The sequence below is a fragment of the Coloeus monedula genome (genome assembly GCF_965178545.1).
Source record: "Coloeus monedula genome assembly, chromosome: 4".
Lineage (NCBI taxonomy): Eukaryota > Metazoa > Chordata > Aves > Passeriformes > Corvidae > Coloeus > Coloeus monedula.
In genome coordinates this window covers 63334172-63362062 of record NC_138784.1, presented here as the reverse complement: position 1 = coordinate 63362062, position 27891 = coordinate 63334172, and the positions used below count along the sequence as shown (strand labels likewise).

The following is a 27891-nucleotide window of genomic DNA, read 5'->3' as shown; positions in this document are numbered from 1 at the left end:
AGCAAAATAACATGGTCAGTTTATCCCAGTAATGTTTGTTTATATAGGAAATAATACTAACGTTTTGGTCAAACTTCATATATACTGTGTGGTAGTGCAAACATTGCGGTTTTGATGAACACCAGAAATACAATAAATATCTTTCTTCAGTAAGACTGAAGTTGTTTGAGGTGAAGCTGAAAAATGTGGTATGATCAGTAGGCTGACAGGCTTAATATCTCAGTCTCTTACAGAACTGGCTAATGTCCAAAAATACAGGCAAGGAAAACCTTACAGTGTTCTCACAGAGCTGAATGCTTACACTTTTTCCTCCTGAAAACTTGCTGGGATGCCTGTAGAAATGCCAGTGGTGGGATTAGGGGGTGTTTGTCTGTAGCACAGTAGTTAGTGCCTTGCTGCTTGGGCCCTGCTGCTTGAGTCCCAAAAAAATGTAAAACTTGATTTTTAAGTTAGGTGATATCTCATGCTTTAATCATCTGTACAATTAAATATTTTTCCAAGAGGCATTCCTTCTCAAAGCTATCCAACTCTGAGATGCCTATTTCAGAAGAAGGGCTTGACCTTCGAACAGACAGTATTATATAGGGCATGGTTGCAAAACCAAGGAATTCAGTGACCTGTCTGCCAAAGTTGATTCTGTCTGTGGCTCTGTGGAAAAAGGGTGCTCATTCTGTACTGCTTATGGGGTCTGTATCACCTTTCTGTTGACTGTAAAGGAAACCTACGAAGGTTAATTTCTAGCTTCAGTGAATGCTTTTGGAGCTCCTTCCTCTAGTTCTTGGTTTCTTCCACACTTCCCCAGCCCAGTGCAGTGGGTAAATGGAACAGTAACAGTTACATTCAGAGCTCTAGTGAGTATCTGTTATAATTGAAAGTAGTGTCTGTGCCTGGATGAGCATTTGAGAAAAATTTTACTGAAAGCTGATTGTGCTCCAAATTTGTATTTATGTTACAACTTCTTAAATAGTTGCCTTTCTGTATCACCTGATTTTTCTCCCACCATTTTTGTGGTTTTCCTTGTTCAAGTAATGACATGCCTTTTTCGTATTAACATTGTTCTCTGAATCTGTTTTATGAGTGTTAAAATAGTGATAAATGAATGTTTTTGGAGGCTTTACACTTCTGCTTCCCACCACTGTTATGCCTCTAAATACTAAGTATTGTTCTCTTAACTGGTTTATAAATTGTTAGAGTAAGTAAGAAATGGATGTAGGGATGTCTTCCCTCATATTTTGCAGGAGACCTGGAGTATCTTTCTGATTATTGTAGTCAGTTGATGAAATACACAACCTCTCTTTTTTAAGACACTTTCATTCTGGTGTCTTTCACTGAATGTTTCTGTGTTTAAGTAGCTGGTATTTAGGTCATAATAATACTTACTTTTAATGAAGGAAACTCTGCTAAATTAATCCTGGATGGATTCTACCAGAATCCCCTCCTGCTTGTCCTTTATTAGTAAGCCTTCCTGCTCTGAAAACTTAGTATTTTCCAGCAAGACCTGGGTTGAGCATTGAATGCAGAGTGGGTAAGAGTACCCGTGTTATTACTTGTGCCATTCAGGAAATGGTGAAGAGTAGTAGTAGTAGAAGCAATGCAGTGATGAAGATTTACTTGTACTGGAGAAGCTAATTTCTGCCCTAGCCATGAGGAATGTGTAGCTAATGCCTCATTCACTGGCATTTTAGTTGGCTAGGTCATGAGAAGGATCACTGGATCGCAGAAGAGGTGTATGATTACAGCACAGATGTGTTGGTAAATAGGTAAAAGCAAATCGGTTGGAAAGGCACAGTTTTTTTCATTTTTGTCTTTTAGTCATGAGCTAAAGTTCTGAGCTGCTTCTAGAAGCTAATTCTAACAAACTCCAAATAAAATTGTATTTTCAAGTTGTGAAGGGGTGTAAGAGTAAGCGAGGATTTTTCTGGGTTTATGAGGTAACAAAGAACAAGTGCTATCAGAGTTGGTTTGTCTCATGCCAGTCAGAAGTTGTATTTTTAACATTAATACTTCACATGATTTGTGTGCTCACATGTTTGTTCACTCAAAAAAAGGCAGCTGATGACTGTTGGAGACAACAATCTTTTAAAAAAAGATTTTTTTCTTTGGACTCTAGAAACTAAAGCCCTCCCCCAGTAGTGCTTTTAACTAGTTTCTTATTAAACAGTTTTATCATGTGGTAACCTCACATGGGAAAAAGCTCATAAGGAGAAATGGGCAACCAAACCCATAAGTAGGACACTTTCAAATAGATGTGAAAATACTGCATTTTGTTCAGAAAGTTAATGATTAATTATATTTTTTCCAATGTTGTTGGTGTCCTTTTAAATCAAGCTAGTATTGCTTCATGGCATAGCAAAAAATCCTCTGTCAGGTATCTTAATGTCAAAGAAAAAAATCCCGTCAGTATCTATTTTAATTTAACATTCAGAAATACCAAGTTTATTTTAAAAATCAATTCAAGGAATTAATAAGATATGTGATAGGAACTGGAATTCACGCACAATAAATATAAAACTAGAAAAGTAAACTAGATTTATGATGTGAGTCAAGTCCGCTTCAGTTTTAAATGTTGATATTTTGTGGTGCCTTTCACTGTTTAAAAAAAACCCCACTGTAGGTAACCTGGATTCAATTGTCTTAGTGTGATTAAATCATATGGTGCAACAAAAAACCTGCAAGTTCTCTCAGTCACGCGTAACTGTTTGAGAAAGGTCGTGAAGATGTAATTTTTTGTGCTCAAATAGATCTTCCTGTTTTAGTACTCCTTTATCTTCTTTCATATTGTGGTTTAGTGCATATCTACCATAGTTTGTATATTGAAGAAGGCACTGCCTTTGATACAAAACATTCTCTTGCAAATTGTTACCACCTTTTTCTCTCTATTTAAAGATAAATCAATAGAAGCTACCTTGTTTAGATAATTTGCTCTAGTTAGGATTTCTGGTTGTAGGAGCAGTTAGTGCAGGTGGTGCCCTGCCACTGCCTCTGTGTGTCGCTGCAGGGCTCTATTGTTGTGGAGCCCTCGGAATTCAGCATCAGTCCTTGGGCAGAATTCCTTCTGGCAGCTTCTGTTACTGCTCAGTTTTTTGGTTTTTGTTTTGCTTTGTTTTGTTGTTTGTTTTTTTTTTTTTTTTGGGGGGGGGGGGGTTGGTTCTTGCATGAGGGGGCTGCTGGGGGAGTTGCAAGTTTGTTCCTGCCCCTGTGTGCTCCTTTAAACAGAATCGGCAGGAAATAGAAGTTGTGCTGCAAGTACCTCCAATTTATTGATATAAATTACATAGTAATTGCATTTGTTCTTCATCTGTCTTTTGCCTTGCAGACCAGAATCTGTAGAAGCTAGCCCTGTGGTAGTTGAAAAATCGAACAGTTATCCACACCAGTTGTATACCAGCGGCTCGCATTCACACAGTTACATTGGTTTGCCCTATGCAGTAAGTTTTGTGCTAACTATTCTGGACAAAATATATTATGTAAAAATCTGCTGGTTTTATCTGGAAAAGCTGATTCATGCTTATATTTCTGTATCTTACTGGGAGTTGGGTAAGTTGGCTAAAAATGGTCAGTTAGAAGCAAAATACAGAATATAGTGCACTTAAATATATGACATAATTGAGAAGTTAGAAAATAAGATTGAATTGTGACATAACTAAAATTTTAACCTTTTACTACAAAAATAAGAAGCCTGCAGTTCTTTGGCAAATCAATTCTTACATGTTGGCTTGAATAACCATCGGTGTATGAGCATTTACAATAACTTAACTTTTTAACAAAATCCTAGGACCATAACTATGGTGCTCGGCCTCCTCCAACGCCTCCAGCTTCTCCTCCTCCATCAGTGCTTATAAGCAAGAATGAAGTAGGCATATTTACCACTCCCAACTTCGATGAAACCTCCAGTGCTACTACCATCAGTACGTCAGAGGATGGAAGCTATGGGACAGATATTACCAGATGCATTTGTGGCTTTACACATGATGATGGATATATGATCTGTTGTGACAAATGCAGGTAATAAATATTAAAGTAAATTAAAAAGTAAAAATTACTTAAAACTTAAGGCTGCACTGAAAGTAAATGTAACTAAATGGTGTTTTAATTACATTGAGTCACAAGAAATTTCCTTCCATCAGAAAAGCGCTTGAAGGTTGTGTGGTTTTCTCATAGGCAATGTACTTGGTTAAGGCCAGTGAATATTGTATAATTTATTCTGGTCAGTCTTGACTGCTCATTAGTTTGGTCATGCCTTCACTTGTGCATTGCTGCTTACTAAGGGTATACCTTTTCCCCCTCTAAAAATAATGTCTCTGGTACTCTGTCCCAAGTTATTTGTTAGTATGGTAAAATAAAGACCTGGGCATTACTTAATCTGCATGTACTGAGTAATAAAGCGTCTTGGTGAATTGTGTATATGTGATTCAAAGAACTGGAAGGATGCAAAATAATGTGAAAGAAACTTCTCGAATATTGGTTTCTCTGTGCATGATCCTTCTGATAACTGTTTAATTTTCAAAGGATTTAGTTAATAAGTATTAAAAGACTAACCTAGTTTCTTATTGGAGAAGCTGAAGTTAAATGTTTAGACTTCTGAGTTTATGCTTAAGCACCTACTTGATCATAGTATAATAAGAGACTGCTGTTAAATACTTGGAGTTGGAAAAAAAAATCAGAAATTTTTAGAGCTGATATATTTAAGAGAAGAAGACAAATCTCATGTTTCTACTCAATATTAGCCTGTATTTTTACATTCAGTAGGGTTAATGAATGCTGCTGAATTTCTTCGATCTTTGTGTATTTATAAAATGATAGTTATAGCTAATTAAAATACTAATTTGAGCTGCATTCTTCTGTCTGCTTATGTAACAAGCTTGTTAGTAATTTCTGATGGTCCCTGATTCTGATAATCTTGCTCATTATTTTGAAATGTATTAAGATGTTCTTCCAGCAGTGAAGTTGTAGGCAGTCACCAGAGTAGGTAGAGTTTTTTCTTCCGAAGAAGAGATTCTCTGTGAGGAGTTGTGAATTTACCATGACTCTTTCCAAGTGGGAAGATAACTATTTTTGTGTCCCTCATCCTTCTAGCAGTGTAGGGATGAGTGTTAGCTACTGTTTTAGGTTAGCCTTCAGTCTAGCAAGCAGTCTCTTCCCTGACTCTGGGAATCAGTTAAAGCTCTTTCTATGCTGCACAACAGACTACCAGTTTATAACAGGGTGTATAAAAATACGTATTTATTTTTCTCTTAAAATATGTAAGGAAATCAAACCATATCTTAGTGTATATTTGTCAGTATAAAAATATCTTATGTATCCGTTTCTAAAAGGAAATTGAATCCTTTTGTTTAAAACCAAACCACTTGTTTCTACGTAAAGCATAAGTCTTGTTGCTGAGGGTATTTGTCTCTATCTTATTGTCTATTGTGATAATTTGCCATTTTATTTCTGATGCTAGAGAAAAATTTCCAAGAGATAAAATGAGTCAGCTAGCAGAGTGGTGGCAAAGACAGTGATTGAGATGTAGTTTCAGGCAGTATTGAATCTGAGTAAAGATGCCAATGAAAAAAAAGAACAGCTTACTTTCTCTGTGTGTTCTGCCCACTGTTTTAAAAAGTGTACTTTAAAGTTGGGATTTTGTTTTGGTGTTTTCGTAGTGTCTGGCAGCACATTGACTGCATGGGGATTGACAGACAGCATATTCCTGACATATATCTGTGTGAACGTTGCCAACCCAGGTAAGTAGTTTTGTTGATTTTGAACTCCAGAACTGAATGGAACAGTGCACAACTGATGTTTTTCTAAGTATCTGAACATTCAGGTAGTTTACTGTTTATTCTGTAATAGTCAATGGTAAATGCTGGAGGTCTGTTTTAATACTTAGACATACGGATTTATTTTCTAATTTCAGGAGTTTAGATAAAGAAAGAGCAGTGCTGTTGCAACGAAGGAAAAGGGAAAATATGTCAGGTGAGTAACATGTGAAGCTCTTTCCTTAGTAAAGGTCATAAAATAAGTATAAGTTACGTATATAGACTTAAGAGTGCGTACATGGTTCCTGCAGTTTTGACAGTCTTCAGCATATAAGGTTCAGTAAATCAATGCCTTTTACTTGACTGTATTTTACCAAGATAACATCGTATCAGAATTGCTGTAGTTTCACATGTCTTTATTAATGGTTTTCAGCACTGCCTTTTTTTTATAGCAGTGCGGAATAATTCAATCTGTTGAACAATGTTCAAGTTTCATAATAAGCAGTGTTGCTTTTCTAATAACTGTAACTCCTTTGAGTAAGGTGCTGAAAATAAGATGGAAAAGCTTCAAGTTTCTTCTATTGGTATGAGAGAGGGTTTCTAAGTCTTTCTTTCTGGAAAAAAGTTTTGGGAGGAAGTGCTGGTTTGTTGGATGTAGCTTGGGTGTTTTGTTATGGCTCTGGGTTTGTTTGGGCAATGGGAAAAGTTGCTAAACTGAGTTAATACGATGTAGATTATAACGATGCTTTGAGGGTTTTTTACCTTTGATAACCAGATGGCGTGTAGTGCAAGTACCCGTTTCAATCTATGTATTTTATGCAAGTAGTTCTTGTACCTGTTCATGGGATTTTAAAACTCATCTGGCCTAACTCGTCAGAAGTTCTGTCTGGCCATTACCAAAGTGTTTTGTAGAATTCTTGGTTGGCAGCTGGTACTTTCAAGCTCTATTACAAAAGTAATAATTTGAGCGGAGGTTATCCTCCTAAATGTAACATATTTTACTTTACTGAAGCAGTGGAGTGTGTGTGTGTGTTTTAAGATTTCTTTTAAAAATACCATGTAGATATGGTCCTGCTGCCCACTTCTTAGGCTTCAGAAAATTTGGGGGTATGTGGCACAGCTGTCCTTGATGCCATTGACACTTGGTGTTGTCAGGTACTAAGTTGCCTAAAGCCCCCTAAAGGCATTCATGACCTACTTAAAAAAACACAGTCATTTTTTGTTTTGTCTGTTTTCATTTCAACAAAACCAAGCTTATTTTACAACATTTTGGTTGATGACTTGGTCACCCAAATTTAAATTCTAAATATTTCTAGAACTTAAAATTATTTTTGCTGATTCTATTAAAATAGTAGAACAAGTAGATTTATAACTCACTTGGAGTTAATGAGTTCACTAAGTGGTCTGACAGTACTGTGAGGTTGAACTTGGATTTTCATACAGAATAGGGGAAGTTGATGATCTGAGCTATTCAGTCTCTTAGGATTTGTATGCACACTATCTGATCATTTACTGTAAACTTAAGGGAAAAGAAATTAAAAATCTTAGGAGGAGCTGACAAGATCTTACCTTTGAAGTTAGTGTTTAATCCTCCTCAGTCTTGATGATCAGTGTTCTAAATCTGTTATATGCATTCAATAGGAAAGGAAATACTAAATGGTAAAGCAAAAGTATCAAAACGGAGTTAAAAAGAAAGGCAAATTCAGGTCCTCTTTAATCTAAAATGTGGTCAAAGTGCAATATTGATTATTGTGATTTATTAATACATAACTTGAATGTCTGTGCTTACACCTCTTAATTTCCATTTAGCCTGGCTGAATGCACATTATATTGACTGCTGTACAGTTCATTTGGACTTGGTGATTTTGGGTATAAACTGTGTGAGACATTAGTAAAATGGGCAATTTTCATGGATGATTTCAAGTAGGAAAAGCAAAAGTGGCATCAATTTGAATGGATCTTTTCAATGTTTTAGATAGTCAACAGGAGCAGAATGTTACTTTTAACTTAATTATTACTAGTTTACAGGTATTTGATAAAATGTAAGTGCATAATTTGGGTGCTCTTTGAATAAGTCTATATATATAGGGCTTTTTACTTAGATATGAGAATTCTTCACAGTATAATGTTTTCGTTGTAAAGATTTCTAAAGAGTTGCTGGCTTAGCTGTGTTTCATCCAAAGGTAAGCAGTGGGGAGAAAGTAGTAGATCAGTTGGTGTGTTTCAAGAAAAGAGCTTTTAAATTAACATTTCACATGGTAGAAAATTGTGTGTGTTAAACTTTTATGTGTAACCACATCACCTTTCTTTCTGGCAGCATTTTTAGCCTGTTGTTCTGGGGCCTGTCATTGCATGAGATGTTGTTGATTTTGTGTTTCTGGTATAAAAGTCCAGTTGTGGTGCATCTTACTGTGCACTGGATTACCTACTATGGTTCAGTGAAGCGAGCACCTTTGTTAAGCCCGTACTTAGTTGTATACTGGATGGTTTGGGTTTGATTGGTGGGTTTGGGTTTGGTTTGTTTTTTTTTTTTTAAGATAAAATATCTAGATGTACAACTTACACAAGGATGTTGCTTTAAGCTGTTTGGCCTTGAAATTGATGCTGTCAAGATCACTTGCTGCTTCTGGGTAAATTAATCTGGGCCCATTACTTGTTGTGAAATTTGGAGAGTTTGTATCTTGCTTCTGACATGAAAATTCAAGATCTCCCCTTAGTGTGCTTTACCAAGGCTCTTCAAAGTGAAAGCAGGTTATGTAGGTTAGGAAGGAGTGTCTCAAAACAACACTATGTAATTATATGTTCAGTTGAGGTAATTATTCTTTGCAGTAAGTTAGAGCACGGTGTAGACAACAATACTGAAATGTTGCTTCCCTAAGGAAGACAGTGTTTTGTGGGGTTTGGGGCAAGGGGAAGAGGTCTGTGGCTGTGATGTCATGATTCTGTAGGCACTACTGTATGTACTACAGATGCTGACAGTTTCAAGAGGGCCAGGGGTTTCTATTTCTCAGGTGTTGGTTATTCTGCTACTTCTTCTTCTTTGATTAGACATTTCTTCTTTCTGTGTGCTTTTTATGCTCATTTAGAAAATATCCTCCACAGAAAAGTAAACAAATTGAGAAGACATCATCAGTTCCTAATTTATGAAGTATAATTATGTGCCTGATAAAGTGTTCAAAAGAATGACCAAGATGGTAAAATGGGTTTGTTTGCTATGCACAGAAGAATCCTGTTAAGGAATGTTGTGAGCAGGAAAAATCCAGAGTAACCAGTAGCTGGAGTTCTTTATTTAGTAAAGAAGGTTTCACGAATTAGGACTGCTGAGTGCACTGATTAAAGCAACATCCTTCTGAGATCAGAAGGAATGTTTTCTCTGTTCTCGTATTAAGTATTTGTAAAGCCTGCTTCTGTACCTTATGAGAAAGTTTTGCTTAGTGTGAAGTGTGTTTACTGAATGCAGACTATTTGGAAAAACTGCTAAAATCTGAGAAGTCTGTACTGAGCACATGCAAACAGCAGTCTCTTATCTGTGTGCATCATCTCTCTTCCAATCCTCTCCATCCTTCACAGCCTTTCATCTTGACAGAACTAGGGTAATCCTGTTTCAGGTCAGGATATGTGTTTGTCTGACATAAATGCTGATGTGTGCTAAATTTCAGGCTGTGGCCTTTAGGTCTGTGAGAGCACAGCAAAAAGAAAAATGTCTGTCGGTTTGTGTCTGATGGTCTCTTTTCTCTTCCCTAAGTAGCAGAATGTTATGTTAGGGGATTTTGAGTACAAAAGGCTTTTGGCTAAATTGACATATAAACCCTGAAAAAGGCATTTGACAGTGCAAATTGCAGCTGAAATAGTTGATTATGACTTACATGTGATGAATTAATAGAGGTTCACTAGAAATGCTGGTCAGTCATTAATTTTAATCCCTTCTAGAATACAGTCTTCTGAGAGAATCCAAATGCCCTATTACAAGTAAAAGCTATATATAAGTGAATAAGTTAACAGTTTATTTTGGGGTTTTTTTACCTTTTTTGTTCTGATTCTAATTCTGCTTATAATGGACTATGGTCATTAATTCCATTCAAGGAATGGAATTTAATCTGGTACCTTTTTCTTACCTCACATTACAAACCTCTCTTAATGACCAGTTTCTCATTGGTGCGTCATTTTCATGCTGTTGCAACTGTTGGTGAATTTTGCATATGAGTGCTTGGAGCGTTTGTCAGTATGAATTTCAGTGTTTTGAAAGCAGATGTAGAGTAACTAGTGAATGTTCTTTCTGCAGGACTTGATTATTTACGGAATATTCTTTGTTTTAAAGATGGGGATACCAGTGCGACAGAGAGTGGTGATGAGGTTCCTGTGGAACTGTATACTGCTTATCAGCATACACCAACAACAATCACTTTAACTCCTACAAGAGTTACAAAAGTCAATGATAAGAAGAGGAAAAAAAGTGGAGAGAAAGAACAGAACATAGCAAAATGTAAAAAAGTAAGTGAATTTCTCTTACTATTCTGTGTAAGAAATTATAGCTGTGTGACATTTCTTACCAAGAGACACTGATTTAAAAATGAAGCTGTTTTACTACCTGGTTTTAGCTTGAAATGTACTACTCTGCTGTAAATGATAGTCTTCTTGGGTGCCTGACCCCCATGGCCCCTCCTTACTTCAAGTTAATGTATCCTGGCTGGGAATGTTCAGTTTGATAATTGAGGCAGAGTCTCACCACAGGAATTGAATTTAAATGATTATTTGAAATACTTAGAGGTGGGACAGACCAAGCTTTGGGATACCCAAAGGAGAATTCCTTGATAGTCTTCATTTGCGGAGGTTTTGAGCACAGAAATGTTTGCTGTCAGTTGTCCTGATGTGACTCCACGTTCATTTATTTGAGTTGCAATTGTGTGGAAGTATGCTGTCAGAAAGTTGGCTGCTAAACTAATTAGATTTTTAAAATGCTGGCATTATAATGTTTAGCTACGGGTGTATAAACAGTATGATACATGTGAAGACAATACCTTTGTGAAGAAGTAAAGTACATGGAACTTCCTAAACAAGAGGTTTTCATAGTTAATTTCATTGGCTTGGATGAGAATTTTGTCCTTTAAAACTTGAAAGTCAGAATAAGTTACTGATGTCTTTTTGGAAATCTTTAGTAAAATGTTCCTTTGATTGAACAATCCTCAAGACAAATCTATTGCCGTGTACTCTTCCGTTACCTCTGATATTTTGGCTCGGATTCTGAAATTCTAGAGAGTCAAGTTGTAAGGAGGGAGAAAGGTAGAGGTACCTGACCACTGTGCACTTAGGTTGGAATGCTGAATTGGTTTTTAAAATACATTTTGTGAGATGTAACCTCTTACCTTCTTGAGATTTCAGCATAGCTTGTTCTGTTGTTTTCATCTTGCATGTTTAATTGAAAAGCTAATTCCTTTAGAGATTTTGTATTTCCTCCAGTGACTATAAATATCTAATTTTATTCCAGGCATTTCGAGAAGGATCCAGGAAATCTTCAAGAGTAAAGGTAATGTGATTTTGTTTGGGTTTTGTTTCAAACCTTAACTGTACATTACTTAAATAATAAGCATCAAGAGTGTAATTTGGGCTATACACTAAGCACTACAATATTCTCTTCTTAGTAACTAATATATTACATAAGCATCACAGTGATTTTAAATTAAGATAATGAGCACTACATCTTTGTCCTGCGAAATTAACTGAAATAATTAGTGCAAATTTTTGTCAAGAATAGGTGGTTTTCAAGAGCCAGTGGATGAATTGGGGCTCATGTGTGCTATGCAAGGGAGTAAAATTGAGTGAACACTTCATTCGAACTTAGTGGCTCCAGCTTTTCATAACTGTTAAGCAGCAAAATAATGAAATGGCTGTATTGCATTTGAAAGCTAAGTTAGTGGTTCTGCTCTTGTCAAACCTCCATCTATACCTGGTGGGACTCCTGGATGTCTGGTGGGATTTTACTCACTGGTACTGGCATAGTCCGAGGGAATCATATTGGGATGTCTGCTTTGTAAGATCTAAGTGTTACAGCAGTCTTTTAATTTTCTGTTAGATAAAAATGTCCATGGTATGAGAACTAGGTATTTCCATAGTTCATTCATGCTTGGTATATATCAAAACAAGTGGGATGCAATTTATGCTTCAAATATGTAAGATGTGCCTTGTGAAGATGGAATTGGGGAAAAAAAATCTCTAATTTTGTGAGGTTTTTTTAATATGGTGCTTGTAAGGTTCCACTGTTTTTTCATGGTTGTCTTAGCATCACACCTTTTAAATGCTGTTTGTCTGTATGGTTTTCTTCATGCACAAAAGAAATGTAAACAGGTGATTTGAATTGCTGAACTACTTGTGTTTTATTAATGTTTAATAGTGTCTCTGCTCAGGTGGATAGAAAAGGGAGCGTTGGCTGGCTGCTGCTGTCCGTAAGGAGCTTTGGTTGGCTGCAGCCTGGCTGCTGCTTGTGAGGTCTGGAGGTACAATGGCACTTTCTTTAAAAGTGAAAGGATCTGAAGCACTGCAGAAGAAAATTGTATAGTGAGGAGCAGATAAGGAGAGAAAAAATTAATGTGCAAAGCCTGTAACATTAGAATTCCAACCTTAATGTAGCAGATGTACGATTAGTAAAGTTTAGTAAGTTACGCAGCGGAAGAAAAGATAGGCATGATCTTTGAAGTTGAAAGGGGAAAATCAAGTCTGTGTATTACAGGATAAAAGCTGGAGTTCTCTATATTTTCATATGTTCACAAAAGTTGAGTGGGCAGGGAGATCTGACCCTCCAACTCCTGCACTTAGATTTGTGATGCAGTGCAGTTGTGGGAAGAAGCAATGTCATTCTCCATTCTCATCCCACTAAGAGTGGGAATCGCTGTTGAGGAGGGAAAGTATTCCTGAACTTGGATGATATTTAGTAAATAATAAAATTCTTGAAAGGACAAATGTAAAGTGACTGAATTTAACTCAATGTTTTTAAGTAATGCAAAGTTTTATACCAGACTTGCTAAAAAAACCCAAACTTTAAATCAGTGGCATATCTTTTCCCATCCTTTTGTGTCTTGTTGTAGACTTTTTTTTTTTTTTTAATTTTAATATCTTACCTTCTAATATCTGGTCATTTACTTTAATTTTTAGGGCTCAGCTCCAGAGATTGATCCTACTGACAGTTCGAACTTTGGATGGGAAACTAAAATCAAGGCATGGATGGATCGTTATGAAGAAGCAAATAATAACCAATACAGTGAAGGTGTCCAGAGGGAGGCACAAAAAATAGCTCTCAGATTAGGCAATGGAAATGACAAAAAAGAAGTCAGCACCAGCAATCTGCTTTTCAAACCTCCAGTAGAGGTAATGAGCTGTGCCTTGTTGTGTTACTGCATGCTCTTTGTGCCATGATATTAGATGCCTTAAAAAAACCCCAAACAACCAAAAAACCCCAAACCAAACCAAAAAAACCCCAAACAAAAATAAACACAGGAGGGGAAAAAAAACCAAACCAAAACAAACTACAAAAAAAAAGGGATTTCACATTCAGTTCCTGTTCCTTGTCTTACCAGATCTAAGCATCAGCATTTTAACATAATTTTCAGAATTTGTAACTGATTTTTATACATTCTGTACCACCCTGGTTGTGTTTACACTTGCATATCATTTATCCTAAACACTAGCTAAGGTGTTAGTCTCAGCCTGAACATTGGATTATCCTTAGACTGTATTTTGACACACAGTCAGCTTTAGTCAACTTCACTGCTGTTTCTTGCTGAGGGATATCTCGAGTGGTTAGAGTAGAATCAATCATTGAAGCTGAATTTGGTTTTTTTTCCCCCTACTGTGTGTATCAAGATGTTCATTGTCTACATTTTTCTTAAGGTGTGGTAAGTGTTCTGGATGTTCATGGGTGGTGTTTCTGATACTGATTTTTTTTTAAACCTTGTGATCCTGTAATTTCTGGTTTATGAAGAAATTGTGCAATGTCTTTTTCTAGCCTTACTTATCAGGAATTTATCAGTTACTTACAGGCTTAAAATCAGAGCCATGTAAAAGACTTAGCATTTTATAGCAGATATCTTGAGGAGTAGTTACTGTAGCAGATTAATGGAAGCATCTTTGCTTCTTTTTCTCAAAGACCATCATGGCATATGGGACACCCTCCTTAGAGGAATATCCCTACTTACAGAGCCTTTTGCCTACATAGAGGCTACTTCCTTTTTGATTGGTGATGACAGTTATGAGAGGTGTGAGTTCACTAATTGCCAGGGTATGTATTGGTTTTTAATTAAAGCCATCCTTCCATCTAAAGATATGAAAATGAATTTGGAAACTCTCTCAGGATTCTATTTTTTTAATTATTATGTTTTTTCCCTGTTCTGTTTTTCCTTGAATGGTTTGTGAATGTCATTTTATGTCTGCATGTTTTGTTTTCTTCAAAGGAATTGAAGCCTTTTGAAAGTGTTGTGCAAAACAGTGCAGCAATTCATCCTAGTCATGGTGAGAGTTAAGTGCAGTAAAGGCTATAGTACTTGAATTGTGAGAACATGAATATGTTGGTTTTCAGCCATGTCCTGGAGAAACTAGGGCTGAAGCATTCCTTGTGTCTAAATTGATTAGTAGCAGCATTGGTAGGGGAGCAGGACAGCTTGGTCACTTCAGTCTGGAGGTTTAACTACAAAAAGGAGGGCCTTTTTAGTTCATACAAAATGGTTTAGTAGTTGTGAAAGTATAATCTGCTGTTAATAATAATGGGAAAGTGGTAGGAAGTGAAAATTCATAAATGAATCTATGTCTTTACAGAGTTATGTGCAAAAAAACAAGAAAATTTTAAAGGCTGCCAAAGACTTGCCTCCTGATGCACTTATTATTGAATACAGAGGAAAGTTCATGCTGAGAGAACAATTTGAAGCTAATGGATATTTCTTTAAAAGGTTTGTTCATTCCTAATGTTTTAGTAAAGTAATTGTTAAAATGCTGTTTGCCAAACAGTTGCTTCAAGTACAAAGGGGTCTTAGTTACCAGCAGTGTCTCGTATTTTACTTTGTCTGTATTTTACTTTGTCTGATTAAAAGTAATGACAACTGGAATCTTTTCTGCCCCTTTCTCTTCTGGATATCCTGTTGTTTAGGAGCTAGTTTTCTCTTTTTTGTTCTTCCCTGATTACAGGATTCCTGCATGCTCAGTTGGGTAGTTGTGCACCTTAAACTAGGAAATAGACAGGTTCTACCATCCTAAAATAATTAATATGGTAATGATAAAGGCTGTATCTTTTGTGAGAGAAATGGATTTTAAGTCCATCAGGCTGAGAATGAAATTGGACACAGGTCAGCTTGGGGCTGTTTCACTGCTAGAGTTCTCTAGTTGGTTAATTGACTGTGCTGTGTGTGACTGCTTTTTTCTTCCTGTGAATTGTTTTCAAGGTTGCCACTAACTGCATGAGCACACCTACTTGGGAATTTGAAAAAGGCCTGTTGGAGGAGATAAAACACACAGCTTTTGCTCAGTAAAGATGGAAGGGTTCCTTGGCATTTGGAATAGCAGAACTTGAAGCATGGCTTCACAAAGTATTTTGGAGGCCCCTTTCCTTCAGGAGGGTTGGTGCTAGTGATGCTGCAGTTGTTAGGCAGATGTAGAGGTCTTACTTTTTCTTAAATGATTCTACATGGCATATAAATACCTGAGTTTCATTTTGGGGCCTGTCATAAGAAAAGTTTAAATATGAAAAACTTGGTATTTTCCACGTCTAGTGCTTGCTCTGTTAGTGTTCTCCCTTTAGATCCTATGCAGATGATACAGGGCTGTACCTCCATCTTGAGGTATTCTGAGAATACATTTGGGGAATGTACCAGTTAAAATCATGAAGCTTAAACATGTCATTCTTAGATTGACCTCCAAGTTTGGTATAGTGTGCCAAGCATCATGTTACAAAGCTGACTAATAAGAACAAGCACTATTTAGCATCATAAAAATTACGAAATTCATGGTTTTCTTGTGTGTTTTTCAGGCCATACCCATTTGTTTTGTTCTACTCCAAATTCCATGGGCTAGAAATGTGTGTTGATGCAAGGACTTTTGGAAATGAAGCTCGATTCATCAGGCGTTCGTGTATGCCAAATGCGGAGGTGAGCGCATTTAGAAAGTTAAACTAGGTTTTATTTACTTAAAAATCTCCTTTTCCTTGAGGTTCCTGATAATTTGAGCAATCCCTACAATTTTTATACAACTACTTGAAAGTAATTCATGGTAGTATAACAACATTCTCTTGACTACAGGTGAGGCATGTAATTGAAGATGGAACAATTCATCTTTATATTTACTCCATCCATAACATTCCAAAGGGAGCAGAGATTACTATAGCATTTGATTTTGATTATGGAAATTGGTAAGTATTTGAGAATGCTGTTCTAAAATACGTCAAATGCTCATTAAGTTACTTTGCAATTCAGAATGGCTTTGGTTTTGTATCGTTTGCTTTCTTGCATGCTTTAGTAACAAAAGGCTCCTTAGGCACTGTATTTACAATGAACAGCGTGTGCGTGGGTACAGCTGTGTATTTTTATTACTGTGTTTCTGTGGCCTGCTCTTAAGCCAGCTTGGGTGCAGTGCTGTGCAGACATGCCTTTGCTACTTGACCTGAGCTATGTATGACCACAGAGTAGGTGTGGTAATCAGCATGGGTTCAGACTCCCTCGAGATACCCTGCACTGTTAAGAGTTGTAGACGTACTCCTTCTAAAAGTACATCGTAGTTGTGTTCAGTACCTGTAGCTGACAGCGTGTTTCAGGTGAATGTGTTTGAGTAACATTTCCTGTGTATCCAAGGGGAGCTTAAAATTGTGCAGAGTGACTCTGAGTTTGGTGTGCTCATGCTGTAAATTGTGTCTGCCATCTTTGCATATGACTTTGATGCATCTGTTCGTTTTGTGTGGGTTATATTTCCGCCTAGGATTATACTCAGATTTTAGATGTCTTTTGTCTTTCAAGTAAAATACTAACCTTGAGTTCAAAAGAATTCTGTGTAGCAAAGCTAAAGAAGCCAAAACTTGTTTTAACCAATAGATAAGGTTTTTGAATTACGGTAGTGTTGTATATTATGGTGAAAACTTGAGTCACCTGCTTTTTAAGATGGTTGGTTTGCATTATAGCAGATGCTAAATGTGAAATATCAGTGATTTAGTATTGGAGGGTGTCATTGCTGTACAACCTAATCAAATATGCCTTCTTGCATTTAATTACTTGCAGTAAGTACAAAGTGGATTGTGCTTGCCTCAAAGAAAACCCTGAGTGTCCCGTTCTCAGACGTTCTGAGCCTACAGAAAACATCAATACTGGATATGAAACTAGAAGGAAAAAGGGAAAGAAAGAGAAAGATGTTTCAAGAGAAAAGGAGACTCAAAATCAGAACATCACATTGGATTGTGAAGGAGCAGCCACCAAAATGAAAATTGCAGATAATAAACAGAGAAAGCTCTCTCCCCTCAGGCTGTCCATTTCTAATAATCAGGTACTGACACAAGGATACTCAGAAATAAGAACTTTTAAATACAGATACTCTCTTTTTATAGCTACTAAGGAATTTTAACAAGTCACTGAAAAGCAATGTGGACATTTATCAAAAATCAGAATGATGGATAAGCTGTTTAGAATTTTATATATTATTTTCAGTTTTCCTTTATATTTGGTTGTAATTAAAAGTATGTTGGTTTGGTATACCGGTTTTAAGTATTTTTTTTTTCCTCTGAATGTCTTTGTGACTCTCTGATGTGAAGGCCTCATGTCATGGTTTCAGGAGCTCCCAGTCTGTCCTGAAGTGCCTTTTGGTTAATTGTGTTACTCAGTAGTATTTTAAACATAGCAGTAAGTAGCCCTGTTATTAAAACAGAACTCCAGCCCGGAATACTGAGTGTTGACTGCAGCTCCATTTTTAATAGAGCTCTGCAGCTCCATGTTTAACTCAGTTGGGAGGAAAAAAGTTTTTTGAAGCTAAATGTGTAGGTAGAATGATAAAGCTACCTGGTAGTGTACTGTGATAGTGAATTTTAAATTAGTCTTTTTTTTGAATGTGTCAGCTTGAAAGAGCTCTTGGGAAGGGTCCATGACATAAATTACTGATTTTGCAGAGCACCTATTAAAGATAACTATTTAACATGATTAGAGTGTTACCTTAGTAACTGCCTATATTTCTTCATTTTGGGGGTGGTGGTGATGAGTTTTTTTTGTTTGTTTTTTTGGTTTTTTTGTTTTAATATGATGGTTTTTGATGATGATTTAGGGGCTGAGAAGAGGGAGTTATTCTGGGAGGGAGCAATTCCTAGTTCTTTTAACGTCATTTAGGACTGAAGGAAATAAGATAAAAATGAGCATGTTGACACCCAGTTTCCCTAAGATGATAAATTGTTCTGGAGTGTTAGTAGCTAAATAGCTTAAAAATGCTTGGAAGTCCAGAAGGCATGCACATGCCTTGCAGATTATCATCTCCAGAGAGGTAGTATTTAAACTTTCCCATCTTAAGTGATACTTGCTTTGTGTTTTGTGTCATGTGTCCAAGAAGTGATAACTGGTATATGGAACCTTCTCCCGATCTTCTAATGTAATATACAGTGCTTATATAGAACCGGAGAACTTCTATTGTTTTTCGAAACTAAAGAGTAGGAATTGTGGGAAGAATAAAGCTGTTAAAAGTACATTTACATTTTCCCATACACTTTCTTTACAGTAGCATCATATATATCATCCCAGGAAAAAAGCTACTAATTTACTGGTTTCTATGTTTAGATATACATTTTAAGACAAACTATAAATCTTTGTCTAGTCTTTTATGTAAAAGTGAAATTAAATATAGGACTAGTGAACATTTAATTCATCTCAAAGTTACGCTTTCATGCTTGGTTTTTCTTTCAAAACAGGAAACCATTGTTAGTTAGGTAACTTTTGTGTTTCCATATGATATGGCACTGTCATTAGATTATATAGTGAGTGTTTAAATGGAAAATGTGACTTCAGTTGAATACACTTCTGAGCTGAGAAAAAAAAACTCCTGTGTAATGGTTAACATCTACTTTGGCATTCATTCTATTTTACTAAAACTGATACTATTTTTATGGGTGTATGACATAAAGCTCCTAATTATTTAACTGATTATTAAGTGGTTAGAGCAGTGGGCATTGTTAGTGTCCAAAAGTTTCTTTTGGTTTTTTTTAAGTTTTAATTCTGATACTTCTCTTTGCTTGGTGCAGTGGGGGAGCAGAGATGGAACACTTTCATCCTGTTTTTTTGGTTTGGTTACTTTTGATGTAGCAATCTGAGGATTCTTAGCTCTGTGTAGCTTTTAGTTCACTCTAGTTTGTGAGAGGAGCAGAACTTCTGTAAAACAGTCATTTCTATCTTCCAGGAGCCAGATTTTATTGATGATCTAGAAGAAAAAACTCCCATTAGCAATGAAGTAGAAATGGAATCAGAGGAGCAGATTGCAGAAAGGAAAAGGAAGATGGTAAGTTGGGAAGCAAGTAGTTGCCTAAAAGGCATCACTAAGGCTTAGTGACACCTGCTCTTCCCATGCTAATTGCTGCTTTTTTGTGGGCTTGTAGAATCTGAGCATGTGCAAAGTCAGATCCTTACATGAACTTATCCTTAAAATGCAAGGCTTGCTATTTGAGGACACATCATCTGGGTTCATCACTGCTTTCTGACAAAAATCTGCTTTTATCTTCAATTGTATATAATCTCTTTCGTGTCTTTAGATGATTTCTGCAATGTTTTTTTTAGATCTAATTATTTGTTCTTTATTATTGCTTGTTATTTGTAATGGTCATTTTTATAAATAGCATTGGGAATCTAGATTTTTGCCTATTTTATTTGAATTCCCAACTTAAGTCAACAGTCTCAGAAATCCTAATTTTCAGATTTTGGTAGAACAGTGCTAATAAAAGTACCATCTTAAAATACGCTTTTTTTTGTTAAGTATTCAAAAATTTTACCAAGTTCTTAAATCCAAAATAGGATTCTCTTGTTTGTCAGGCTGGTATGGATGCAGGCCTTTCTTCAGAAGTGATTGTAACATGTCAGTTTAATCTGAGGTTCTGCTGGACTTCATGTCAAACATACATTGAACATGTTTTGAAGTACTTAAAAAACAGAGTAATTATGTATTTATATATATGAAAGATTATTACTAAAACTGATCATGATTATTGTTAAATCCATCAGACAAGAGAAGAACGGAAAATGGAAGCTATCCTGCAAGCTTTTGCCAGACTGGAAAAAAGAGAAAAAAGAAGAGAACAGGCTTTGGAAAGAATCAGCACAGCAAAAACAGAGGTTAAATCAGAATGCAAGGAAGCACAGATTCTCAATGATGCTGAATTTATACAGGTAGTTATCTGGAGCTTTATTTTAAAGCTAGCTTTTAACATCACATATTTTGTCAATTTGGATGGTGAGCTGCATGTTAAGATGTAAGAATTTTTTTTTCTTCTGAACTCAAATATATGTGACCAAAATCTATGTGGTTCTTTGACATTGTATTTTATTAGCTCCTGAAATTTTTTCCAAATAAGATACATTTAGAGTTCTTTAATGAAGAATTTCAGTTTACATGAGTTTATGCAAACATACACACACCAGCTGTGTAATTCAGTCTGTCTTTGAAGTTCAGGATAGAAGCATTTATTGATGCTGAATTTAGTCACAGGTGACTTTCCTTAGGCACCCTCTGTAACCAGGGGAGAACAATTCGTTTCTTCAGTGGGTTTTTCAGGAACATATAATACTATAATCTTTCTGTTATTTTAAAGGAAATGAGTTAGTAAAGTGTATTTTTTTTTCTGAGTTCCATCAGATGATACTTAATGTTTTATAAACAGTTTTTAACTCTGTTGTTAATGGATGCTTCTTAGTTTACAAATACTTACATAATGATTCTCAATCCAGGTGGTTTCCCTGAGCAGTTTGTGTCAGCATTCTTTTAAGTACCTTCTGTGACAAAGCTAAACACCTAGTAAACTATAAATTGCAAAAAGAATATTGGACTGAAAGACATCATCATATAGGCAGTTGATTTCTAGCTTATGGATGAATGAATGTCAGTTCTTACACAAATCTGTCATGATCTGACTGGTGATGGTTTTGTGTGAATACTCTGCTGATGATACAGCACGTGCTTGGGAGGAAACTACAGGAAATCCTGTCATTTGCCTTCAAGAAGGAGAGAAGTATTGTAGTTCTGACAACAAAAATGAGATTGAGGCTTTTTGGACCTGTAAAAGAAGAGGGAACTGACTTTTTTTTTCCCCCCTAAGAAAGATAGGTAGTTCTTAAATGTGTGTGGGATCTGTGTACTAGACTTCTGTCTTGTCCCAGGAACCGGCAAAAGAAGAAACTGCCACCAAGCCCACCCCAGCCAAAGTTAATAGAGCTAAACAGAGAAAAAGCTTCTCCCGGAGTAGAACTCACATTGGACAGCAGCGCAGGCGACACAGGACTGTCAGCATGTGTTCAGATATCCAGCCCTCCTCTCCTGATGTGGAAGTCACTTCACAGCATAATGAAACTGAGAATGCTGCACTGGTAGCTGAGCCTGAAACAGAAACTGTTGTTACAGAAATGGTTACTGAAACAGAAGCTCCAGCACTTAGTAAATGCCCTACTAAGTATCCTAAAACAAAGAAGGTAAGTCTCTTGAGGAATGGGGAAAACAAGATGCACCTTAACAGAGTTTTAAAAAAAATTATAGGCTGCTTCATCAGTATCCAACTGCATGTATGTTTTCTTTAAAATGTTCACTCATTTCTTGAAAAAAAAATCACTCAGTGGTAATAGATTGAAATACATGTAATGAATGTCCTTTGGTGGAAGTTAGTTTGGATTTAAGACGCTTCCAGAATACATCGTCCAGAGCAGTTTTGGAACAAAATATTTTCTAAATTGATTGAAATAATATACATAACCTAAACATAACTAAAGCTGTTAATTTAAAGAAAAACCCAAGGAAATAAAAGTTGCCTTTCTTTCCCTTGTTCATTGTGTGCTTCAGATAGCAAACAATATCTCTAAGGAAATCACTAACTTCTAGTACTTCTCAGAATGTCTGTTCTGAAGTGAATTGATAGAAACACCCCAAATGTATATGTGCATGTTTGGGGGAAGGATTCTTTACTCTTCAGTGCTTCATTTTTAAATTTTTTTCCATTGGACTGCATTGCGAGAAACTTGTAAGAAACAGCACAATATTAAAAGACACTCAAAAACCTTAAATCTGCAAGTGCAATTAAAGCAGTACAGCTCTCTGCTTTAAAATTCACAGAATGCATTAAAAAGTATTTGTAGTGTGATGTACAAGAAGTCCTGAAAATTTCCATCAGTGGAGGAAAAGGGGGAGGAAGTCATAGGCTGAAACTCCTTGTCAATAGAAAAATAACAATTTCAAGATGGTTTTTTGTCTTAAACCCCTAAACAGAACTTAGGTTTTTTTTCCAAAAGGTACCTGAGTCATTCTGTAACACTGCTTACTGCATCACTGTTAAATTCTTGTGAGAGGGAACACTAGAATCTTTCTTTCTTTCTTGCCTGTTGCATAGCAGAAAAGAAGAAAGGCATCCTTAATACTATGAAACAGAAAAAAAGTGCAGTAAAATTCAGGTTTCCGATATCTGTGAAATGCCTCTGCATTGCACCCAGTGTACCCTAAGTGCAGAGAAGGTCTTCCTTTAAAAATTAATTAAATAAAAACGTGTTTCTAAAAGACAACTCAAAATTAAATATATTATGATAATTTGTGTTAAAGCCTTAATATCATATTAATACTTTTTAATGTTGCATGTCCTTAACTCTGAGTCATTTTAAAATCTAGGAGGTTAGTTTATCTATTAATAGAAACGAAAATCCACTGGCGTATTTTTTAAAAACACTGAACTAGCTAGGAAAGAATACTCTTTTTGGACCAGTGTGTCTTCATATTAAATTACACCACATTTACAGTTAAAGAGTGTTCAAGGCAGCTATGTGATGTGTTGACTGAGGCACAGTCTTGACAGTATGGAAATCTGATGTGGGGTTTCTTTAACTTTGTTCTGTTAATGTTACACTATTTCTCCTCAGCCTCACTGTTCAGGTGCAAGTTTAAATTTTGGTTTGGAATTCTGTTACTAAATTGACATCCTAAATACAGTTGATCTGAGAACTTGTATTGTAATGTTCAGTCAGAATTGAATGCAGAAGTAAACGTAGTTTACAACAAAAAAAAATAACTACACTTCCCTCCCCCCCCCCCCCCCCCCAACTGGTGTGTAAGCAAATCTGTACTGATTTCTTCTGCTGTCCCCATGATTTCTCTAAAACTGACCTCATTTTTGCCAGGTATGTTTAAACTTGGAGCCTGGAAACAAACTGTTTCTGGTTTATGTAATAGCTGACTAGGTGAATAATTGAACTAAACACTTTCTAAAAGCCACTGATAAACACACTCAAAAACACTATTTTTTTCTCTCTCTCTGTTTAGCACTTGGTTAGTGAATGGTTAAGTGAAAAGAGTGATAAAGCAGGGAAGCCTGTGGACAGTCTGCCAGAAAGGCCTCTACGCATAACCACCGACCCTGAAGTTCTAGCTACTCAGCTGAATTCTTTACCCGGACTCACTTACAGTCCACACGTATATTCAACTCCAAAGCACTATATCCGTTTTACTTCTCCATTCCTTTCAGAAAAGAGGAGGAAAAAAGAACCTGTGGAAAACATTACTGGCTCTTGTAAGAAGGTAATGCTTCCCTTCATTATGGTATTCTATCCCATATTAATTAAAAAGAAGTTTTTCTTTATTAGCATAAATTCAGGCAGAAAAAAGGCTGGTTGGCAAACCAGTTGTATTGCACATTTTGAAATGTTCATCATTAAAGTTTAAGTCACTAATTTGAACTTGTTGTATTACAGCGTTGGTTGAAGCAGGCTTTGGAAGAAGAAAATTCAACAATGATTGATAGATTTAATTCACCATCACAAGAGAGATCTAGAAGTCCGGCCATCAATGGTGAACATAAAAGTCCTTTATTACTGAATGACAGCTGTTCCTTAACAGGTGTGAAGCTTTTATAAATACACTACATAAGAGCTATATCAGAGTAGCTGATTGTGGAGCACTGTTTTTTAAAGTGATCAGTTGATGAAAATTCCAGGGGCGTTCGCATGTTTTCCTGGTACTTTCATTGAAAGAAATGCTTAGTTTCATAGTGGTTGGGAGTTTTTCCCCTCTTTAATGTATATTAGTTAAGAAACCACTGTATTTCCTAGCATTTAAAGTCAACAAAAGACTAATGGTTTTGGTATTAGTATTAAGAGGTCAAGTTATAAATTAAATTTTCTATGCTTTCTGTATACTTAGAATCCCTTTAAAACTCAGTAGGCCAATGTAGCACCAGGGGAAAAGCTGTGTAATCTTGTAGGCATAATAGAAAATCAAAGTGTACTAAAACCAACACCCTTCCACAAGCATATAGGGCCTATCAGGTGATTCCTGTTTACAGTCCTGAATTTTGAATTTCCGTCTTTTAGCTGAACAGTCTTAAAAATGCGTAGAAGCTGACTACCTTTTCTGGAGACACAGACAGTTCTTCCCAGCATCCTAGCACACAGAATTCAGTTACTGACGTATCTGTAGGCTGTTAAGAGTTTATTTTTCAGGAAGTCTGTAGGCTGTTAAAAGTTCATCTCTCAGGAAGCCTGCCCTTCAGAGACTTTCTTTTAATCTTAGAATTCTTTAATTTGGAATTACAATTTCATTACATAAAGCACTTAAACAACTGTTAGTGATTATTATATTTAGAAATCTTCTAACTTTTTTCTAATTTTAACACACAGATCTAACCACACCACTAAAAAAACGAAGACTGTATCAGCTGTTGGAGTCTGCATTCTCAGAAACCTCTACACCTACTCCTTCTCCCTATGCCACACCAACCCATGCTGACATCACTGCCTCTGAACCATCGTTGTTTGCTACTCCTCCAAGGGTAAAATCAGAAGATGAAGCTTGTCGAAATGGTTACAAACCCATATATTCACCAGTTACTCCTGTAACTCCATGTATACATGGAAATACCATGCACTTTGAGGTGAGATTTACAATGAATTGTTGTAGAGTGTTCGGAGAAAATGTTCAGACATTGCAGTGTAAATCAGTATTTGTACTCCTGCTACAAAATGCTGGGGGGGTGGTCTTTCTGGAGGCTAAAAAATAAATTGACTTGCAGTTTCTTCTTATTTATTTAGAATATTTCCTCACCTGACAGTTCCCCAGAAATAAAAAGGAGAGCTTACAGTCAAGAGGTAAGGAAACTTGCAAAACCTGCAGATGGTATCTCGATTTCACCTGTATGACTGCTCTGTTCTTAGCAAATGCTCTTCACCAGCCATTGCAAGTTTCTGAGAATTTAAAGGGTAACTTCCCCATTAGTTCTATTTGCTTACTGCTTTATATTTCCACTTCACCTATTATATTCTCTATTTTAAACTGGTTTCTCTTTGTATCACTTAAAAATTTTGATTTGGATAAGGATCAACTCCTGTAATGGAAAAGAGTAACTACTGCAATTTATAGACAGGAACAGAAAAAGAACACTTTGCTTTCCAGGCTGCAGTGAGATTCAGATTAACATTTCTCCTTGTTACCAGCATTTCTTTATTGTTTTTGTTGATCCCAGTTACGCTCAGAGTGAGAGAGCAGAACAGAAAGTAAATCTGCATAGGTGGTGGATTAGTTGAAGAGCAAGTGCTGTTGGAATATGCCTGGGTATTCCCAGCCTGCAAGGATGCATGTGTCCTGCTGTGGGGCTTCATCAGGTGTCTTTCAGAAGTGTCTTGGAAAAACTTCTCCTTCCTTCTCCCTCTTCAAAATGGGTGTTCTGGCACTGAGGAGGATTGATTTTATATTGAAGCGGGTGCTTTGTAGCTTCCTGGCCTGGGACTTGCACCTTTTGAAGCTCCTCCCCTTCCTCTGCCAGTCATAAATAAAACCTGGCACTTAGTGTTTATTTTACTTGGATTAATGTACATTTTATTGAAATGCTTTAACCTAATACATGGGAATAGTAGAACTAAGTGTCTGGCTGTAGAATTGTTTCTTAAAAACAGATAAATTCATGGTACTGGAAGGCCTTCAATCCCACTTAAAGGCACATGTGAATGTCAAATAGTTGCCATTTTGATGGAGTGTGAAAAAATAGTTAACATGCTTTTTCTTCATGCAGGGTTATGACAGAACATCGATTCTAGCACTGAATTCTTTCAGAAATTCCAACCTGACAGAAATGGGCCTGCAAGAAATAAAGACTATTGGATATTCTAGTCCAAGGAATAGGACTGATGTCACACGGCAGTGCACTGGAGAAATGGAATCTGTGTCAGACCTCCAGCTGGGACTCGAAGTAGTTGAGCAAAGTGCACTGCATAAAAACCTAGAAGCCCCCACACATGATAGGACTGATTCAAACAGCCAATTAGAAACTGCTCATTGTGGACGGGGCACAATTTATTCTTCATGGGTAAAAAGTCCTGACAGGACAGGGGTAAATTTCTCAATGAATTCTAATTTGAGGGACTTGACCCCTTCACATCAGTTGGAGGTAGGAGGTGGATTCAGAATAAGCGAGTCAAAGTGCCTGATTCAAGACGATGCAAGAGGCATGTTCATGGAAGCATCTGTTTTTTGTACTTCAGAAGATGGAATTGCACCTGGCTTTGGAAGGACTGTCAATAATGACAATTTGATGGATGGAAATTGCACACCCCAGAACCCTCCACAAAAGAAAAAGGTTATAACTTTAAGAACCATTTGGTCTGTCTTCCATTGTCTGCTAATGTTACTTCTATAACAGAAAGAATCCCAATGTAATAAAAACCAACTGGTGGCTCATATTTACAGTGTAGTAGACATTCAGGTGAAATGATGAAGGGCAAAGAGAAAAGCTGCATAAAACCATCAGTAAATGTATTTTTCCAGCGTAAAAGATACAAATTCTATTTCGTATGATTCTTAAATGAATTGCCCAATAAATAACTGCTTTTCAGGTTTGAAAATGGTTCCTTATGCCACCCAGTGTTTTAGTATTCTGTTACACAGAATATATACTAGCATCATAGAGATCATATACTGTGAGCATCTGTTATGAATTACTGCAAGAAATTGGACCAACAGATTTATGCTACTCAGACTTTAAAGTTAGAACTGCACAGACATCCTTAGGTCCAAGAGATATCTTTCTTGGCTTAATTTGTTTGGGTTTTTTAAAATATTGTTTGAAAAATAAGTACAATCTAAATTTTCTACTGTCATGAAACAGTTCATGTAGATAAGTGAAGTAGTCATGGGCAACTCAAACCAGGATTGGAAATTACTTTGCATAACTCGTAGACTGCATTTTACTGTCAGGTTGACTCCCTTTGCAGAAAGGATGACAAACATGAAAGGCAGTAATCTCCAGTGTACCAGCTTGCCTGTTTTGTCTCACCACAGACTCTAGTAATCTTTCTTGTTTGAAAGGTGTGATTTATTTTCTTTATGGAAGTAGTGATTAGGAGGGTGGGGTTGTTTTCTGTGTGTGTACGTGCATGCAGTGGGGTTTGGGTATTTTTGATCACACTGCAGCCCCTTGTATATGCCTGCTCCTCTGGGGGCATCCTGCTGGGGAGCAGTGAGGAGTGTACCTTCAGCAGTTCGCCATCAGAACTGGAGTTTTGTTTACTTGCTTCAAGCTGAGACATAAATGGAGCGATGTTGCAGGATCTCTGTTCTTACCTGGTCACAGCCCTGAGAATTTGATACATCTTGTGTGTGTTACTGCAGCTCTGCTGTTTTGGCAAACCCAAAGAAAACCCATAAGCTAAAATTTCTGTAACTTGACATTATTCTTTTCCTGAAGGCTAAATTAGTCTTCACAAATCCCAGCAGCACTTAGTGCTTCAGTAACCCTCCCCACCTCTCTTGCTGGCAAGGATTCTTCCAAGTTGTTGCTGCTGAGAGCTTACGCTACACTAATACTCAAATAAAAAAAGGGCTGGCTGCCCCCTGATACCCCCCAATCACAGGATTCCTGTCTAAAAGTCTGCTTGAAGAAACAAGCAGAGAAAATTGTACCCCTGAAAGAAGGGGTTTTAGAGTTTCTGAG

The 27891-nt window shown here is 36.6% G+C and overlaps 1 protein-coding gene across 3 annotated transcripts in view; it reads left to right on the top strand.

The window, feature by feature from the left end:
- KMT2E (lysine methyltransferase 2E (inactive)) overlaps positions 1 to 27891 on the top strand; it is a 57182-nt gene that overhangs the window by 22033 nt on the left and 7258 nt on the right. For all 3 annotated transcript variants that reach the window (XM_082280520.1, XM_082280521.1, XM_082280519.1), the window contains 19 exons: positions 3317 to 3428; positions 3776 to 4005; positions 5643 to 5723; positions 5897 to 5955; positions 10057 to 10229; positions 11224 to 11262; positions 12885 to 13097; positions 14541 to 14671; positions 15745 to 15862; positions 16013 to 16122; positions 16982 to 17243; positions 19131 to 19229; positions 19946 to 20110; positions 21098 to 21406; positions 23235 to 23489; positions 23663 to 23807; positions 24587 to 24840; positions 24998 to 25054; positions 25975 to 26538. In XM_082280520.1, coding sequence (XP_082136646.1) covers positions 3317 to 3428; positions 3776 to 4005; positions 5643 to 5723; positions 5897 to 5955; positions 10057 to 10229; positions 11224 to 11262; positions 12885 to 13097; positions 14541 to 14671; positions 15745 to 15862; positions 16013 to 16122; positions 16982 to 17243; positions 19131 to 19229; positions 19946 to 20110; positions 21098 to 21406; positions 23235 to 23489; positions 23663 to 23807; positions 24587 to 24840; positions 24998 to 25054; positions 25975 to 26538 — 3376 coding nt within the window. The remainder of the gene's footprint in view (positions 1 to 3316; positions 3429 to 3775; positions 4006 to 5642; positions 5724 to 5896; positions 5956 to 10056; positions 10230 to 11223; positions 11263 to 12884; positions 13098 to 14540; positions 14672 to 15744; positions 15863 to 16012; positions 16123 to 16981; positions 17244 to 19130; positions 19230 to 19945; positions 20111 to 21097; positions 21407 to 23234; positions 23490 to 23662; positions 23808 to 24586; positions 24841 to 24997; positions 25055 to 25974; positions 26539 to 27891) is intronic.